The 17,881-nt window shown below is 39.7% G+C and overlaps 1 protein-coding gene across 1 annotated transcript in view; it reads left to right on the top strand.

The window, feature by feature from the left end:
* Window positions 1-6,341: 6,341 nt before the first annotated feature.
* ADGRL4 (adhesion G protein-coupled receptor L4) overlaps window positions 6,342-17,881 on the top strand; it is a 73,194-nt gene continuing 61,654 nt past the window's right edge. The window contains exons 1-2 of the mRNA XM_058842635.1: window positions 6,342-6,821; window positions 8,227-8,376. Coding sequence (XP_058698618.1) covers window positions 6,800-6,821; window positions 8,227-8,376 — 172 coding nt within the window. The 5' untranslated portion in view covers window positions 6,342-6,799. The remainder of the gene's footprint in view (window positions 6,822-8,226; window positions 8,377-17,881) is intronic.

The raw sequence follows: 17,881 nt of genomic DNA on the forward strand, positions 1-17,881 counted from the left end.
CTGAAGGATGTAAGTTTTACAGTTGCAATTTTACTCTCAAAGTTAAGAGAGCATCAAGAGCACAAGTACCATACAGAATGTGCAACTCTGTGAGGGGCAAATTTTGAGTTTCTTCAAGACATGCCACAATCCAATGTCTAGCATGAGAGAACAGACAGAAAGTTTTAGCAATGAGTTCATAGGCTTATATGAGGATGCCAACTATTTCAGCATACTTCAGATTTTCATTCTAAACTGAAAATGAAACAGTTCCAACAGAACTTGCCAGCACTGAGCCATTATGCCCCAACACCAGGGAAACATGACCCTGTAGCATGAGTGAGGGAGAACATGGCTCTAAGTCATTGGCCAAACAAAAATCTTTTCCGTAGCTGCTACTAACTCTCTGTTTTCTAGTACTGGGGCCCAAGGAAAGCCCTTTCTTGAGTCAGTCTGCATGAAGAACATGCTTTACCAAGTGACAGGTGTGATGGAAGAGCAATTGGATAATAGCAGGGTTGTCCAAGGACCTGTCCCTCCTGTCCATGCTCTCTTTCAAAGACTTATCCATGCTGCCATTGAGTGGAGAGGCCTCACTTGCACTCCATGTGCTACAGCCAACTTTTCTCCAAACATTACAACTTCCCAGCAAATTCTCATGTTCCTGAAACCTTCAAGGAAGGAGATGATATCACAGAGAGGGAATATGACAGAATAATTGTTTTATTGGCCCATGTACCACAGAGTACTTTCTGCCTGAGAAGGGATAATGCAGAGTCAGTGGTTATAGGATTGTTTGTAATGCAGATGTTCGGGTTTGACTTAAAGCACTCTTGGCAGCTCATACAATGAAATTTTCAACCCTCTGTCCTAAATGATCATTCATTATTTTCCTCTTCTGAGTAAAATTTTGTTTCCTGTCATGGTCTTCAAGTATTTTTCCTTCTGCAAGAGTTCTCAGATAGGAAAGGAACAGCTTCTTGAGGAGCCACTGGGAGAAGGCATGAAGGGGTAAGGTGGTAAGGAAGGAAAGAGGGCAGGGAGAAGAGGGCTCTGGCCTCAGCAGAATTGTGAGAAGTGAGGCAGAACACGGCAGCAGCAGAACACCAGAACTTTTATGAACTGTTATCCAGGACATCTGTAATACTGGGGGACTGAGAGAATGGAAAAGAGCATCTTCTTTTCCAGTATTGTGTATACGTCCTTCTGACCACAGTTCTGTCCATTCCCGTGGCCACATCTAGCTGGCCACAGGTCCTCCTCTGCTCCCTTTGACCTGCATTTCTGCAAGATTCAACCCCAGCATCAAGGTTCCTGGGAATGCAGGACTAAATCCTGATATCCTTGCTCAGGATCAAGTCATTCTTCAACGGACACTGAAGTTAATTGATAAGACCCCAAACTTATGTCATAATTTAACCAGCTCTCAGTGGTACCTGAGGACATGAAATTCAAGCTGATTTTTGTGGGATATTGCTCTGCTGGGAGACTGACTGTGGCATTGAGAGGGTAAACACCTGGACAGGCCAGGACAGGGACTGCCAGTCTAGGACTCTGTGGTAGGCAAACAAAAAGTGTCAGAACTCTTCTCCCATGTGAAAAACACAAGGATGTAATTGTGGGCCTGTAGGACCTAGCCTGGTGGGTCGGATGTTAGCCCTGCACTGTAAGAGACCTTCGCTTCTGATGCTCTGGTATAAAATGAGTGTATTAAAAGAAACAGCTAGTCTGGCATTTCATTGGTATAATTATTCATGGAGTTCACTCTATTTCTCCTGCAGAGATGTGACTATTGTTACAATTTCACTGTAGCATGACCAGGAGAACACAAACAGACATGGAAACTGAATTACTTTATCCCTTTTAGCTGTGGGGACTTTGTACTCAATCTGTACATCTCTGCTGTATTATAGCAGATGCAGAAACAGAGCACAATTTCAGGGCAGTTAATCTGGCTTTCAGAAACATTGCATTCACTTTAAATTCCCTTATTTCATGACTTCATCCAAGGTAAAACAAAGAGAAGAAAAGAACTGGCTCTGAGCACTGAAATGTGCCATTTCCTTCAGGTGGACATGGCTACGCAGATTTAGGAGGATGTGTGCATGCATATGTTTATGTGAGTTTGTGTGTTTATTGCTTCAGAATTGCCTAGAGTTACATCATCCCAAGAGATCTATTCAGCCTTGAATGCTCAGATGGAATATGATGTTTGCACATAAAATGATAAGGATTTGTAAAGCACTCAGACAGGAAGGTGAGGTGAGACAGTTATAAAACAGATGCTGACACTACTTTTGAGCTAGAGCCCTCTGAGATAGGCTGCCCTATGATTGAGTAGCCTGTGTTTGAAAAATACTTTCCATGGATTTTTTTTTATTTAAAAATAATTTTAACCAATAATGGAACTTCATTATTTTGATCTGACATTTAAGTACATTTTCAATTGTATCCAGATTTCAGTGACTAGAATAAAAAACCTATAATTGTCCTAGTGACAAGGATAAATGAAACATTTCTGAAGTATTATAAAGACCATATAAGTTTTTGAAGTGATAGGACTTGATTTGAAACCAATAAATAAATTTGATATAAAAAACACAGCAAGCATCAGAGAAAAAGCTTTATCCAATGCATTTGTGCATCCTCTGTCTGTTTTATATAATATTTTCTTTTTGGCAGGAAACTTGGTGACTCAATGGTAATTTGTCAAAAAAAAAAAGCAAAGACTGAAAGATCATGATCATAATTTTTGTAATTTTATTATTGGCATGAAATATTTATTATCCCAATTCAGTAACTGATACATGTATGTACTTGTGTGATAAATGTGTGTGTTGCATGCACATGCATTTGGCTGTTCTGCATATACAGGGTGGATTATACTGGAGCACACTGTGATGGGTTAGATACTGGCATTTGGGGGTGCTGAAAATATACAGAACTCAACACCAAGGAGGCTGAACATTTGTAAACCTACCCCGAGTCAGCATCTCTCAGTCTGACACACCCTCTCACCGTCTCCTTTGAGGATGACTCGTTGTGGTCTGGAAGTGGGGTCTGCAGCCTATGGCAAAGTGCAAATTTGGTGGGATTCTTTCCTATATATTCAGCCAGTAGTCCAAATTTGATCACACCAAACTATATCTTGAACACAGTAGATCACCCTTCTGCTCATTTAAAAAAACACACCTAATACTAGCTCTGTTCAGTTTTTGCTCTTTTGTTGGCACTATAGGCAGTTTCTGGAATGAAAGCAGTGCTCTGTATTTATCTATATTTATCTTTTGAAAGCTACCTAAGTTTGAGCTCTAGAAAGCCATCAGCTGTGCATGTTATTTTCACAGCATTGTCTGTATAATAAGCATCCCAATTACCTTTAAAACCACTATGAATAAATAGGTTTTTTCACGATACAAAGCTTGGAAAATACCCAATAATTTATAAAAGCAAGCTGATGTCTTCCTATCAGTTCACCAGCAAAAAAAAAAACCAGCTTGAGAATTCTGCGGCCACATGTAAGATGTTGTAATCACAGTGATCAGTAATCAGAAATGTGTGGTTTGAAGTCAAACATGTTAACCTGTGTATATTCATTTACTTATGTCTTCCTAACTCAGTCTTGCAAAGATAAATTAGCCCATTTATAAAATGAGCAACACAGTTAAGTACAGAACTGGGGCTTTGCTCTCCATGGATAAGAATGGAAAGACTAACTTTTGAAATATTTCCACAAGCCATTTATTTTTAATATTTCTTAATGATGGATTCTGCAGTACTGATATTCCACATTCTTGTACCTATTTTATTTAGCTTAGACATATTCTCCACTCTTTCAATGCACATTTGTGCATGTGCCTCTCCCTGCCTATAAAGACAGGCACCCATCAATACTACTTGTGACAACTCAATATTTTTTTTTCTCAGCATTTTTTGAAATTTTTGACAGCACAAATTTGAAAGTGTCTCCTTTTCATGTGTTCACTTGCTCATCTTCACTTGTTTAACTCCTGTCCCTGTATGCCAATAGATATTATCAGTAAATCCTCCTGGTTTAATCTCCAAAATGTCTCAGAAATCTCTTCTTTCCTCTTCATTCTCCCCATAAAATCTTTGTCAAGTCCATCCTTCTCCACATCCATTCCTATTGCGACCTTGCCGTCTTCAGCCTCTAAATGACACTCACATTAGCCAGTTTTTAAAGCAGTGTAATGCAAAAGTAATCCACTGCTCCCGGTATTGAGATCTCATTAAGATATTCCTAAATCCCTCTTCTTCACTGTCTCCCTATTGCCTTCTAAATCTGATCGAAGCTCCTTTTATCATCGAGTTGCTCTTGACCTAGCCTACCTTTCTCCTGTCCTTGCTCTGTTCTTCCTCATCTTTCTTCTTGATGTGCTCCCTCCTCACCCACTGCCATCCACAGAGTAAGCCACTTGCCAATGAGACCTGTGCACTGCCTTGGGTCCCTGCGAGTGCCATCAGCAGGTCACCAGCTCTGCTCCAGATGGAAAATAGCCTGATGTCATCAGCATACCCCCCTTGTGTGAATCAATGACTAGTGAGAAGGTGTTATCACGTGCTTTTTCAGCAAAAAGGAGGCATTTTTCTCACAATAGTTTATTGATTAATAATAGATAATATATAATAGATAATAGAGTAATAGATAATGGGTTTTTTTCTGATTAATCCACAATTTGTCCTCTATCCTTAGACCTTGAATCAGAAAAGGAATTAAAGTTTTTTAGTATAAATTTACTATCACTGGGGTTATAAAATTGTTCTCCAACCAGTCTATCTGGACATCCCTTGTGGAATGATGATGTCTAAACAAAATTGAGGTGTACATCTCTGACTTGTAAAAAGTGTACATCTCTGACTTGTTTCCAGCTCTTAAGACCCAAATCTTAGGTTGTAACTTCTTGCTCTCTTGTTTACTGTTAAAATCTTTTAGCTTGATTTTGGGGAGTAATAAGACACAGAACAATAATATTGTAATAATAATATTTTAAATTAAATAAAAATAATAATATTTTCTGCATTATAAATTTTCAGCCCCTATTATTCCACTGAAGTTTAGCAGCAGGATCTGTAAGTTAGTAGAGACCAGCTGAGCTTGCAGCACATGCCAGCACAAGGGACAGGACGTATAGATCAAAGCTGTCCTCAGGTCATCTGATTTTCTGTTCCTCTGTGTCTCTAGGCATTAGATTACGGGAAAACTTAAGAAAACAAACAAATTCCTAGTCCCTTCCTCTCTTACTCTTTAAGTCCTCCCCCCATCACAGTCAAACAGGAGGAAAAAAGTCTTTCTACACCTGGACCCTTTGTTCCTTATGCTGAGGTTCACCAGAAATCAACATCCGGTTCCCGGAGCTTCCTCTCTGTTTGCCAAGGTGCTGCAGAAGTGCTTTGTGCCAACCAGACACCTACGTGCTATTTCTACATGCCTCACACCTCCCTGGCCCGAGTCATTTTACTCACTGAACTCCAGCCAGCAGTGATCATGAGGCTGGAAAATGGTGGTGAGCAAATAGTTCCTAAAAAGTTTAGAAAAAATTGTCGCAAGATCTAGAGATAATTCCCAGGATCAGACTGACGCTTTCCCATCAGGTACTTACCAAAGTCCCAGCCTCAAAACTTTCTAGTCAGACATGATATATTTTGTGACAGTGACATTCCACAGCCTCATGTGGTTTTTTTTTACCTTAGAGAGATTCTCCATTCTCCCAGCAGCATGGCATGCATGGGACGTGCATGTTTGTGCACATCCTTCAGCTTGCATCTATAAGGACAGGCACACGCCATTGCTTCAGCTTTGCAGTGCTTCAACATGAGAGTCATCCTCTCCAGAAAGCTGGGAAATGACTGTAGGCACATTGTCCCTGGCAAGATTAGAGAAAATATTGCCATGTCAATGCATGAGATAGGTTCATGCTGAAGTCTCATCAGGATGCTATAGTCAGAATGGAACTGCTCTCGTTTTAAACACAGAGACATGCCAAATGCTGTATTGAACATGTCCCATTACACAATCCATGAACTCACAGAAATTTGGTCTCCTTCAGTTCCTGAGTTTCCTGTCTCTTTCCTCCCTGCCTGTCTTTGTTTTCCTCACAAGGCAGAGTTCAGTGATTTCCTGTACCTCCCTTACATCCCATTACCCTTAAAGCAACATTGCTTGGCTGCAGTAAAGATCCATCTCAAAACTGAAGAAAGCAGTAAGAACAGCAGTTAGCCAAGATTGATTCCAAACAAAAGGAGTCTCGGGGCTCACATATACTCATGTCAGCAGGAAAAGGTGGAAGGAAGCATGTAGACCGTTACCTCTGAGCTCGTAAACACTGAGCAAGTTACTATTCTCCTCCACCTCTTCCTCACCCTCCCTCATCTGCTCCACCTGCTGCTCCTGTACTGCCAGCAGGCTGCAGCCACCCCTTCCAGCCTCGCCCTCCCCCTGCCCCAGCCATTCTCCCAAGCAGCTCCATGCTCCTCTAACCTCCTCACCCCGGAGTCCTCTCTGATACCCTCTGCAGGACGCAGCCTCTTGTTTCCCTTTTGCTTTCTCATTGCTTTCCTACTCGCCAGAAGACCAGGTCCTCAGCCCCTCCTGACCCTTCCTGTCCTGCCTGAGAGCCTCAGGAACTTTTGGAAGCGTGAGGCTTGGGACAAAGGGCAGTGTCAGTGCTGTGCCTGCGCCAGGACATCGCTTCCCTGATACTCATGTGTGCGTATTTTGCACATGGTCATTTATTTTAAAGCAGGGAGTTTCTTTCTCTGACACAGGGGCTCTGCAACAGGCACTGCAACAGCATCACCAATGAAACTGCTTCCATTCCTAGGTAGGTGGAATCTCTGTCTCTGGGGAGTGTGTGGCAGGTGAGAAGGGAGTGGGATCCGACAGGAGGAATTGTTATGTTGGGGATGGTTGAACTGGAAGTCCCTTTAGCTTTGATCTATGCTGCTGCTGGATTTGGTAATCTGCATGGCTAGTATCAACCCACAGCCAAACCCCAAAATGCCTGTCTTTATCTCATTGTGACTTTTGTACTTTTCCACAGAAACATTGTGAGTTTCTGTGCATTTGTTTTTGGTGTTTTTTCCTTCTCTCTCCATCTGCTTGGAAAATTTTTAGATTTCACATGCTGAAAACAGTAAAATGACAACACAATCCCACAGGTTTCTGTTTTAATCACTGTGGAAGACAGTCTCTCAGAAACACAGAGAAAATGTGAAATTTGTTGATATGTAAATTGACTCCGATGATATGTAATTATTTTGAAATTGTGTGCAATTTTTAGTCTTTTGAACTTTTCATGAAGTCTTAATTTGTCCAAGAAAACAACATATCAGTGAGATTTCATGAGGCAATAAAACTGTGATGCTAGGCTAACAAATATCCAGAATGACATTTAGGTAGGGAAAAACAGAGCTGCAGGGTAAGACAGCGCACAGAAGGATCTTGGTGTTCTACAACTTTCCCTATGTCCTGCTTACAGTTTGTAAACTACAAAGTAAAAAACTTACTTTCCTTTCTTACTTTCTCTATATCTAACCAATAATAGGGTGTGTGTGATAGTACAGTGACCTGTAATTTTTCTCAAAAGAAGAGATTCCTTTTTCCTTTGTGTTGAAAACCATATGCATTCATACAATGGAAAAGTAGCTATGGTATTTTAAGAGAATAAATAATTTGCCACACCATAAATAGCTTTTAAACTGCGCTGTCATAATGATGTAAATATGTGACATTTTATCTTAATCTACCAGACCATGCCTCTGTGTTAGCTACAGAAGTATGGAATAAAAAAGAAGTATAATAATAAAAAATCCAACCAGGGGAACCCTCTTTGGTGTTTTTCCATCAGATGTGTAGGGCAGTTTGGCTTATGCTCCATACAGAATTCAGAGAGCAAATACGTGCCTGAGCTTTACTGGAAACTACTAGAGAGCTTTGAAAGAAATCCAAATGTTTCCCTCAGATCACTGAGTAACTTCTATGCTGTTTACCAATTTTATACTGGTTGAGAACACATTTGAGCTGTTTATCTGTGGTGTCTGCTGTTTTACCAGAGATAAGGTCCCTGCAGCTGGTGGCCCTTGCCCTACCCCGCAGTACAACTGAGTCTGTGATGATGCTCGCTGAAATACATGCCTTTTGTGGAATCCTTTAGCCCAGACCTTGTTTTAGAGCTCAGAAAAAAAGTTCTTAGATAATGAAACAAGTCTGATTTTCCTTTGTTCCAGTTCTGATTTCCAGTCTGCTGGACTATGGCTGCACTTCTCCAAGCTGCAACATGACATGCCACAAAGACGCCAGGTGTGAAGTTCAGGGTGGGACAACAGGCTGCTATTGTACCCAAGGATACACAGGAAATGGCATAACAGTCTGTAAAGGTAAACAGATTTTACTTATGCCTTTTTTGTTATGTGCTCAATTGAAAAGCTTACACAAGAGCCCACTAGTTCAAGGATTAAACTTAATGTCACAACAGTGTCACACACTAAAAGGTTTTCAAAGCCAAAAACTTTAATATTTTCTGAGAAATTGTACATGTACATGTACAATGCTCAGCCTGGTGTTTTGATATAGCTTGCCATGTATCTCAGTTGAGTATGACCTGTTTTCTAGCTTTCCTTTTCCGTGAGAGCTGCTAACTAATCTTTGCTAATTTACCCTCAGCAATTTCCCTTGTGACTCAGGATTTCTGAAGTTAGGGCTGGTGTGGTGGCTCCTGTGCAGCCCTCAGCTCCCTGCCTCACACACACAGCACTTGGCCACTCTTTCCCAGCAGCTGATCACCACCAAATAACAGCTCCTGGGCTGCTCTAGAAAACCAAGGAGGTGTGTATGCCAGAGACATGCCAGTGTTGATTTTTCTACTACAGCTTCTTGCAAGAGAAATATGCCAGAAATCCTATTAAGCAATCTACTTTAGGATGATTGTCTTACATCTGAAGAACCGTAAGCTGAGATATTTTTCCTGCCTTTATATTTAAGTTGTCTTCCATTATGAATAGCTCTAATATTTATTTTAACTGTTAGGTATGGCTAAGTCCATACCTTACAGCTTCAGACAGGCTAAAAGTCACATGAATCTTGTCAGTTTTCAGTATCCTGAGAAGTAGTTATGAGTAGTAACCATCTACTAGGACAGTTTTTGTGTTTCAAGCATCTTGGGAAATGTAGCAGTAACCATTTGGTTTGGTATGAATGCAGGAAAACAGCCCACAGGGTTTTGGATTTTTATAGCTCATTTGCCATGCTGTGCTTGGAAGTATGTTTGCTTAGGAAAATTTAGAATGCAAAGGCCTTTTTTTCTAAGAAAGGCATCTACCCTTTTATAAGGTGGGAATGTTTAAAGAGAAATATAGATGGCTAAAATAACAAAAAATGAGGAATCACAGAATCATAGAATAATTTAGTTTAGAAGAGACTTCTGTAGTTCATCTGGTCCAGCTCCCCACTCAGAGCAGATTCAACTTAGAGCAGGTAGCTTAGAGCTTTGGCCAGCTGAGTTTTGGGTATTTCCAAGGGTGAAACCTCTGGGCCCTTGTTTCAATGTCTGATCACCATAACTGTGAAAACATTTTTTCTAATATCTGGTTGAGGTTTCTCCTGTTGCAGCTTGTAACTTTTCCTTCCCATGTGCACTTACCACTGTACATTTCTAATAATAGTTTAGCTTCATCTCCTCCACAAACCCTCATGACCTCCCATTAGGTAGTGTAGGCAGCACTATTATTTACCCTTTGCCTTCCCGTCTAAAGTCTGAACAAACACTGTTCTGTCAGGCTCTTCTTTGCATCAACTGTCGTGTAGTTTCTAAATATATTGCTTGAATTTAATGCTAACCTTGCTGTGATAGGTTAATCATTATTTGTCTATCAAGTTGGTCAAATGAAAGTAAGAAATGGCTTTCACAATGTTGCTTTTGCTCTTGCACTAGCTCAGCTTTAATGCCATGAAAGTCAGCTGGTTTGAACAATAAGTGCACCTCATGTTTGCAGAATCAGGGGCCTACACTTGTACATAATGCAGAGAAAGAAGAAAACCAAGTCAATTTCAGCAATACTGCCTGGAATAAATCAAACTAGAATTTACTTACCTAGCATCATCTGGTACCCACTACATTGTCTGTACTGGTCTACAAAACCTGTGATTATGAATCATCAATTAAATTTGCAGTAAAGATACCTGTTGTTCTCGCTGCCATGACTGATGTTCTTAAACCTATCCATCATATATGTACCTATTTAATGCTATTGAATACAAATTTGTGAGGACAGATTTATCTTACCTTCCATGCTCTTCCTTTACTCATACTTTTTCTTACTTTCTCTTTTTTTTTACCTGTATTTTCTTAGAGAAATCTACATTCAATTTCATAGAAACATTTATTGAGCACTTAAAGAAAATTCAGTGCAGTGTAATATGCATTCACAAATCTTGTCAATCCATTAATTTTTTTATTAAGAATTATGCTCAGTGTTTGAAAACTCAGTCTTTAAAATAAAATTTCCAATGTCAGTCCAGGCAAGCAAGACCCTAGATGTACTTGTGGTGCTTTGCAGGCAAGTGACAATGGTTTGATGCAAGTCTCATGTCTGGAGACCAACATTTTCTCTGGTAAAATACCTCAACAGCCACAAAAGTCACTCACCCTCCAGCAAAGCAGCAAAGCTTATAGCAGAACTGTGTGGCTGTCGGCCCTGAAAAAGAGACAATGTTTCTCTAGGGCAGCATGTAACCCGGTGCATTACTAAAATTGTGCAGTAGTCCCCTAATAACATAAAAAAAAGTAACCAGAATTTTAATTGGGTAGGTTCTATAAAGGGTTAGAAATGTAGGCTACACCCTATCATAAATAGTTTAAAGCTGTGAAAACGTAAAGCAAAGCCTCAGTTGTTTAATGATGTATGAGGTCTTGCTGTTCTGTGTGGCAAAAGCAGCAGGTGTATCTGCTGTTCTAGAGATAGCTACCCATTTTTATTCAGTTAATAATCTTGGGCTTTTACAATAGTAGTGCAGTCACCTTCAAAGGAGATCATCAATTATGTGCTAATACAGGCATTTTCAGAAGAGCCTGTATCGTACATTGTGTTTATATATTTGCCCTTTTAGTTATTTAGGTAGGTTGTGAGAGTCATAATTACTGTCAACAACATTACTAATTTTGTATAACGTAGAACCATTCTTCATTGTGCTTATCCTGGTGGATAGTTAAATCACTACAGTCATTGTTTTGAGACTTTATTCTGAAACAAGCAATTCAAATTCTTCCTCCTTATAAACATGTTGAACAGAAAATGTTAATTTTCAGGTTAGTCCTCTTAAGCTTTCATAGCTGAGACACTCTTCATTTTTATTTATAGGTACATTCTTACAGTGAAAGGTTTACATTTGTTTCTCTGCCTTCACTTGTTTGTAACACCTCTTAAATACTTGTAAAAGTTATTTCTTCGCTAGCCCTGTCTTTTCACTGTGACACACTTAGACATTTTCCCTTGAGTTTTCTGTGCTGCAAAAGGCAATAATGTCCTCTTACATTTATTTCCTAGCACCATTATTGATGAATCATGAATCACTGATGTCAACATACCTTAGGAATGGGGTTTGTTAGTTTTGACTTTGCTCCCTTTGCCAGCTGGCTAAGTGACTGCAGAGAGCTCAAGATTATTGGATTTGCTGTGTATAGATAAAGACACATAGATATGAATTTAATTTCCTGGTGTCAAAGTCATGGCTTTTAAAATAATTACCCTTTTACAATCTTTCCCACAAGATTTCAACCACTTTAAATTAGGTCATGTTTTGGACTTTCTGTAGGCATACTTTGGCCACTCTAACAAAAAGCTAATCCTCTTCATAATCTCATTGTCTTCAGCAAGAATATATGCAGGAATGTACATAGTCAGGAGAATAACAGATTGTGGTATCTGGCCTCTTTTATATATTGGAATTATAACCTACATAGCAATAAATTCCCTCTGTACAGTATCTTCCAGAAAGCCATAAATGAGTCACCTTGTCAAGCTTTACACCTCTGAGGTACAAAATACTATCCCAGTCTCCTTACTTTTTTCTTTTGTATTTATATTCCTTGCTTTATGTAGTATTAAATAAGAAAGAATGACCTCTGACAGTACATCTATTTGCTTTTTAGGACTGTTCTTGGGCAGATGTGTACTCTGCTTGTAATGCACTAGGCTTTAGCTTCACCATATCATACACCTAATTAAAGTAACATGGGCTAAAGATCTTGGCATAAAAAATAAAGATATACCCAGACACAACTGATTTATAGACAAGTTAACTTCCTCTCATGCAAAAATGCCACAGATTTTTTACAGATAAATAAAATATATTTGCCACAGTTGTAAATGTAGTTCTTTTTATAAGAGTAGGACATATAAATTAGGTGTTGTTCATAATTCCAGCTTTCTTCCAAAAGAAAATTAAGGGAAACAAACAAAATTTCAGATCCCTTAGAAAAGATAAGGGTAGAAGTAAAACTTCATAGAAGCCAATATTTTATTTTTAAAACAAAGGGAAAATGAGTTGGCATCAGTGATGCTTTCCTAAGCAGCTCTGCTGTTTCAAATGCTGGCTGCTTCTTGATTGCTGACTGCCAATTTGCTGCTTTGCTGGCACACTGCAGGAAATTAAAGTAAACAGTGTGATCACAGTGTTTACTTTAACTTTGTAAAATACGGAAGGAAAATGAAGCAGCGCTGTTTGTTCCAGGAGGGTAGGCAGGCAAGCAGGAAGAGCCTGAACACAATATCCCTCCCAGATATCCCTACACAATATTCCCTTGTAAATGTCACTTGCAAATTATACTGCAGGATTAATCAGTGTTACTTGTAAAATAGTTACAGCTCTTCCAGAAATATTGTGCAAGGACTTAGGCTGTCAGAGAAACTTTCTGTTGGAGCAAGGCAGTAACTCTGTTTCTGAAGTTCAGTGTAGGAGGATTTATCATTTTACAGAGGTACAAAATACATCAGTGCAAAGTGGTATTTTATATCAAAATACAGAATCCCTGTTAGAACACAGGGCAATTTGTATAAATCTAGATGAATCAAGTTGAAAGCATGCTCAATATCTGAACACAAACATATTTTCTTGTTTTATGGAGGGTCCAAAGACAAACTCTCTGGCTTTTGCCATCTATAAAAAGGAATTCTCCTGTGAGACCTCAGTTCCTTGTTCTAACGTGATGTTGCTGAGTCCCACCATTGCCTTTTATTGCAGTCACTGAATTTGTTTGGATTCACTGGTGTCATTGCTGCCATTTTGCAGCACCCAATTTGTGTATAGTCTTTATAGAGGGAATTTTTGGTTTAAAATTAAAATGACCCTGTAAAACTACTATGTATAATCATTTTATTCTATTCAAAACTGTTCTTCAGTAGAAAAGTATTTAATTCAAATGTTGGTTCACCAAAGGAAAATTTTATTTTTACTTTTCTTAACAGCAGGCATACATCACTGGATGTCTCTTCTGTGTTTACCAAATAGTCTGAAATCGCTGATATGGAAGATCCAATCCACACACTTCCTAAATTCATTTCACTGCTATCAGTTACCACAAGCTATAAAAAGGCAAATTGCAGCTGCTCTAACATAGCACAGCAGGAGATAGATATGCCTTAGCCAAATACTAACAGGGTTCAACTCAGCATGTGACAGCTCAGAAAACTTGGGATGTGCTATATGGGGGGGCCAAAGAAGATCACTAATTCTCAGCCTTTTTGACATGTTCCTTACCCTTCTTCTTTTCCCCTTTTCCTGCATCTCCTAATCTCTACTGCTTTGCCTCTGTATTCTGCTGGAGCTTTTACAGGGTTTCAGGGAAAGAGCAGGAGTCACCTTTGAATTCAGAATTCCTACTTCAGGTTTTGGTGTTGGATATTTTGGTGATCCCAAGATTTGTTGGGATCACCAAAAGATCCTGTTTGTTGCATATTTAGGTATTATATTTAACTGAGCACATGGCTTCAGGGTTCTTCTCCAGGGAACAGAAAGTTTTCTTCCCTTGTGTCTTCTTTGGTAATAATATAGCTGAGTGGTTTTTTACTTTTCTTGAAGATTGACTGCTGGGCTGTGAGATGTTGCCCAGCTGAGGTATCTTGATTTCATATTCCAGATTAAACCTGTAGGCAGACCATGGAATTGAAAAGGCTGGACAAATTAACCAGGAGGATTTGATTTTCTGGTGCATAACAGTCCACTTGCCTAGGAAAGTGCTGGTGTTAATGTTAACATAGCAGGTTCCTGGCCATTTGGGGACCTACGGCTTTATGTATGTCCTTTGCCTTTTCATGTGCAAGATGTCACATTTTTCTGTGAATTTGGAAGGGCTTGATGGCTGTGATGTCTGTAGGCTGCTGGGGACTAAGCAGCTGTTGTATGGTTGCCTTCCAGCCACAAAGAATGGAGTTATGTTTATGTTCTTGAAAATATCCATACCCTTGGCTAACAATATTAGTCAAAACAGCTTATGTAGCCTTGAATTTATTTTTTATAGCTACTATTCAAATTATGCTCTAGTTGAATTTTTTAAGAGCAGGTCAGGAATTTGAAAGGGGAGCATGTGTAACGGCAGTGGCTGGCGATGCATGAGAACATGAGTCAGGAAAGCAGTGCAGGATGTCTGGAGTACAATGCCTGCTGAGTAAGGCAAGGTGGAGGCTGTCTCACTCCAATTGTCTTACCTCTGTAAATGGCTGAGTCCATAAAATTTTGACTCAAAGCATTTTATGCACCCAAAGTGTCAAATCCAGAAATTAAGAAATCCCTCACAGTTTCCTACTCAAATGAGAGACAGAGGATCACCAGGGGGTTAGCTCTTCTTCCTGCTTCCAGAAAACACAGTTCACCTGGGCCAAAGACACAGCCCACAAAACCATTAGTAAAATTGACCCTAACTTTAAGAAGTCTTGGACAAAGTCCATTTCAGGGACTTTTTAGAGAGACTCATTACATTCACAGATTTGTGAATTCCCCTCCATTTTTTTCATGTGTTTTGTTTACATTTTTTTGAAATGGTACTTTGAGCATGACTAAAATACAGTAATACATTTTGGAAAGGACCAGAAAGAAAAAAAACTTGCTCGTTATATCTTTAATCATAACCAGACTCTCTTTTAAATTTGTCCTGCTTGCATCTAAGAAGTTTTTAAAATGTGTGTAGATGATGTGGTAGAAAAGAGTTATTTGTCTCACTCAAAAATTTACACAAACTTTAGGCTGATCATCTGCACTTGGATGGTTTCTTTCTTGTTTAATTCAAAATGTGTTTTAACCCTTGCCAAATAACACTAATTTCCTTTCTTGAGAAAATACTCCTTTCATCCTGCTTCATGGTACTAAGAATCAAATTGTTACATGTTTAGAGGATGTGGGAAAATCAATTTAAGGAGCTATAAACTTGTTATTTCAGAGTTTGCTTGCTTTGTGTTTACCAGAGATATGATTCCCTTCCTGTGTCTAACATCTGAAGTAGTCCCCGGAGGTCCAACAGTAACAAAGTGTTCTTCTCACTTGCTGGTTTGAAGTAAAAGGATGAAAAGTATTTCCTGAACATGTATACTCATACATGTATATTAGATGCACACAACCATATACACAGGAACCTGTGTATAAGTAGGCATGTGAAAAAAGCAGACTTTTCTGTGAAAGAAAATAAGGCAATCTCAAAATTGTCAGTTTTACTTGTTCCGTGATTGCATAGTCAAAATCAGCTTTAGTTCAGTGAAGACCAAGATTTATTTTAAAGAAATTGCTTCCATACATTCCACTTCCTTGAGACTTCTCAACATAGACTCACCCATGGTGGAGGCAGCCTTCAGACTGTGCAGCTGCCTTTGGGGCTATGAAGTCAGTGTCACCCACAGAACGAGGGATGTATCATCAGGAATTACACACAGAAGAGATGATGTTATTTCTGCACAGATACACTGATTTATGTACAATAGCCCACTAATCTACACTCATTTGACTTTTTTTCTCTGTAATTCTTTATTGAACTCATAGTGTTCAGTTGCAGAAAAGTGTTCTCTTTGGGATTTTTTTTTCCCTTTTTTTTAACTTGTTTTTTATTCTCTTCTGCCAGAATATACTGGCCAGGAGTGGTGAAGTTGTATGTAACCACATTTGAAATGTGTAATTTATCTAGGATGATATGCTGGTGCACAATTTTTCTGTGTATGACTGTGAAAAATTGCCGACTGAGCTGTTGGCAGACAGAATATCAAACCCAGCTCAGCCCTTTGTGTATGAAAGAGTTTAAGAAGGTAATTGACACTTTGGACCTCTATTTGCCAAAGAAAGAGATAATGACGTTCTCCAAGATTAGAATCTAACCAAACATTGTGCTCTAAATATAGAGCACAAAGCCAGGTGATGTTTGTGAAAATGTTGCTGTGCTGCAAGAGAAGGAGGGGGCTGAAGGACTGCAATTTTGCACTGTATATTTTTTAGGTACACAGATTTAATTTAGAGATTATGGCTTGAAAATGAAATTTACAGTATGTGTGTTTTTGGGCGATAAGAAATTGATTTTGTGACCTTGGTACACACTAATTGAAATATCTGGCACCGTGTTTTGCTGAGGTTAAAGGAAGCCATATATGCCTGGAACCGCATTCTTCTTTCACCTTGAACTGCATGGTTAATCACAGCCCCAGCCACAGGAAGGAAGCTGCTGTTTCACTGGGGTACAAGGAAGCTGAATAATCTCTGCTCATTGTCTAAGGGACAGCTTGTTGTGTGATTACTTCTGGCTGGGCTTAGGAGATTCACGATTACTTTAAAATGGAGAAGTCTGGTGGAATTAACATTGAGGGAAGCGCTGGAGCCTCGGCAGCTGCAGCTCCACAGCCGGAGCAGGCAGGCAGGGCTGCACATCCTGGGCACAGGGGGTTCTCCTTCCACCTGCCCACCACAAACCTGGCTGCTCCTCTAGGGCTGAGACAGCTCTGTGCTGAGCTCTCTGGCACTGGGCCAGGACAGGAAACAGCACAAAGCTTCTCTGGCTGTGTTCTGCTGCTCCAGTGGCATGGACCAATCTGCCCCTGGACCATTCCTCCTGTGTCCTCCCGCCCTAAAGGCTGGCTGCAGCACTAAGGAACAGCAGCTGTGTCCCAAAGGACTCTGCTGATGGGGTTTTGATTGACTATGTCTGCTTAATTTAACTGGGTTTCTGACTTAGCTTGGACATGTACAACTGTGGCACTCTGAGGCTGTCTATAAACTAGTGTGGTAGGGTGTCCCATTATTTTGCTTATTATTTAATGTTACACATTTGCTAGGTTGGCAGAGGATCTTGTTTTTCAAAAAGGAAAATGAAAGCTCCTGAAAAGCCTTGGCAATAAATGGTTATTTGTTCAAAACAGCCAAGTCTAATCTTTGTTTATGTTACTAGGCTTTGTGTAATGGTGTTGCAATAAAGAAAAATAGTTCTTCAGGATATGCGCTGGCTTTTATGTTTTATTTGTAATGAAAGCTATGCACATAGGCAGCAATCTACATAAGTTACAGTGAGGGAGAACATAAGCTTGGATGGTGACTTGCATGTTTATATACTTACTTTTTATTTGTTGCAAAGTGTCTGAATCTCAATTTTAAAAATGTGAAATTAGCCTGAGGTATTGCAGTTTTCATCCCCAGAATTTTACCAGTGGAAGACAAAGAGAAAAGGTGAATTCACCCTACACTAGGAGACCCCTGCCCCATCTGTGCCGATGAGCTGTGGGTCTGTCCCCACAACATTGTCTTCTCCTCTTCTGTTCTGTTCTTCTGGGACAGAGTAGAGTCATCTTCACTGCCCTCCTGATGTTACAGCTGTTTTGGGTATCCCCAAAGCTCAAAAGGGCTGAGGGTAACACAGCTTTG

The sequence above is a fragment of the Poecile atricapillus genome, chromosome 7 (genome assembly GCF_030490865.1).
Source record: "Poecile atricapillus isolate bPoeAtr1 chromosome 7, bPoeAtr1.hap1, whole genome shotgun sequence".
NCBI lineage: Eukaryota > Metazoa > Chordata > Aves > Passeriformes > Paridae > Poecile > Poecile atricapillus.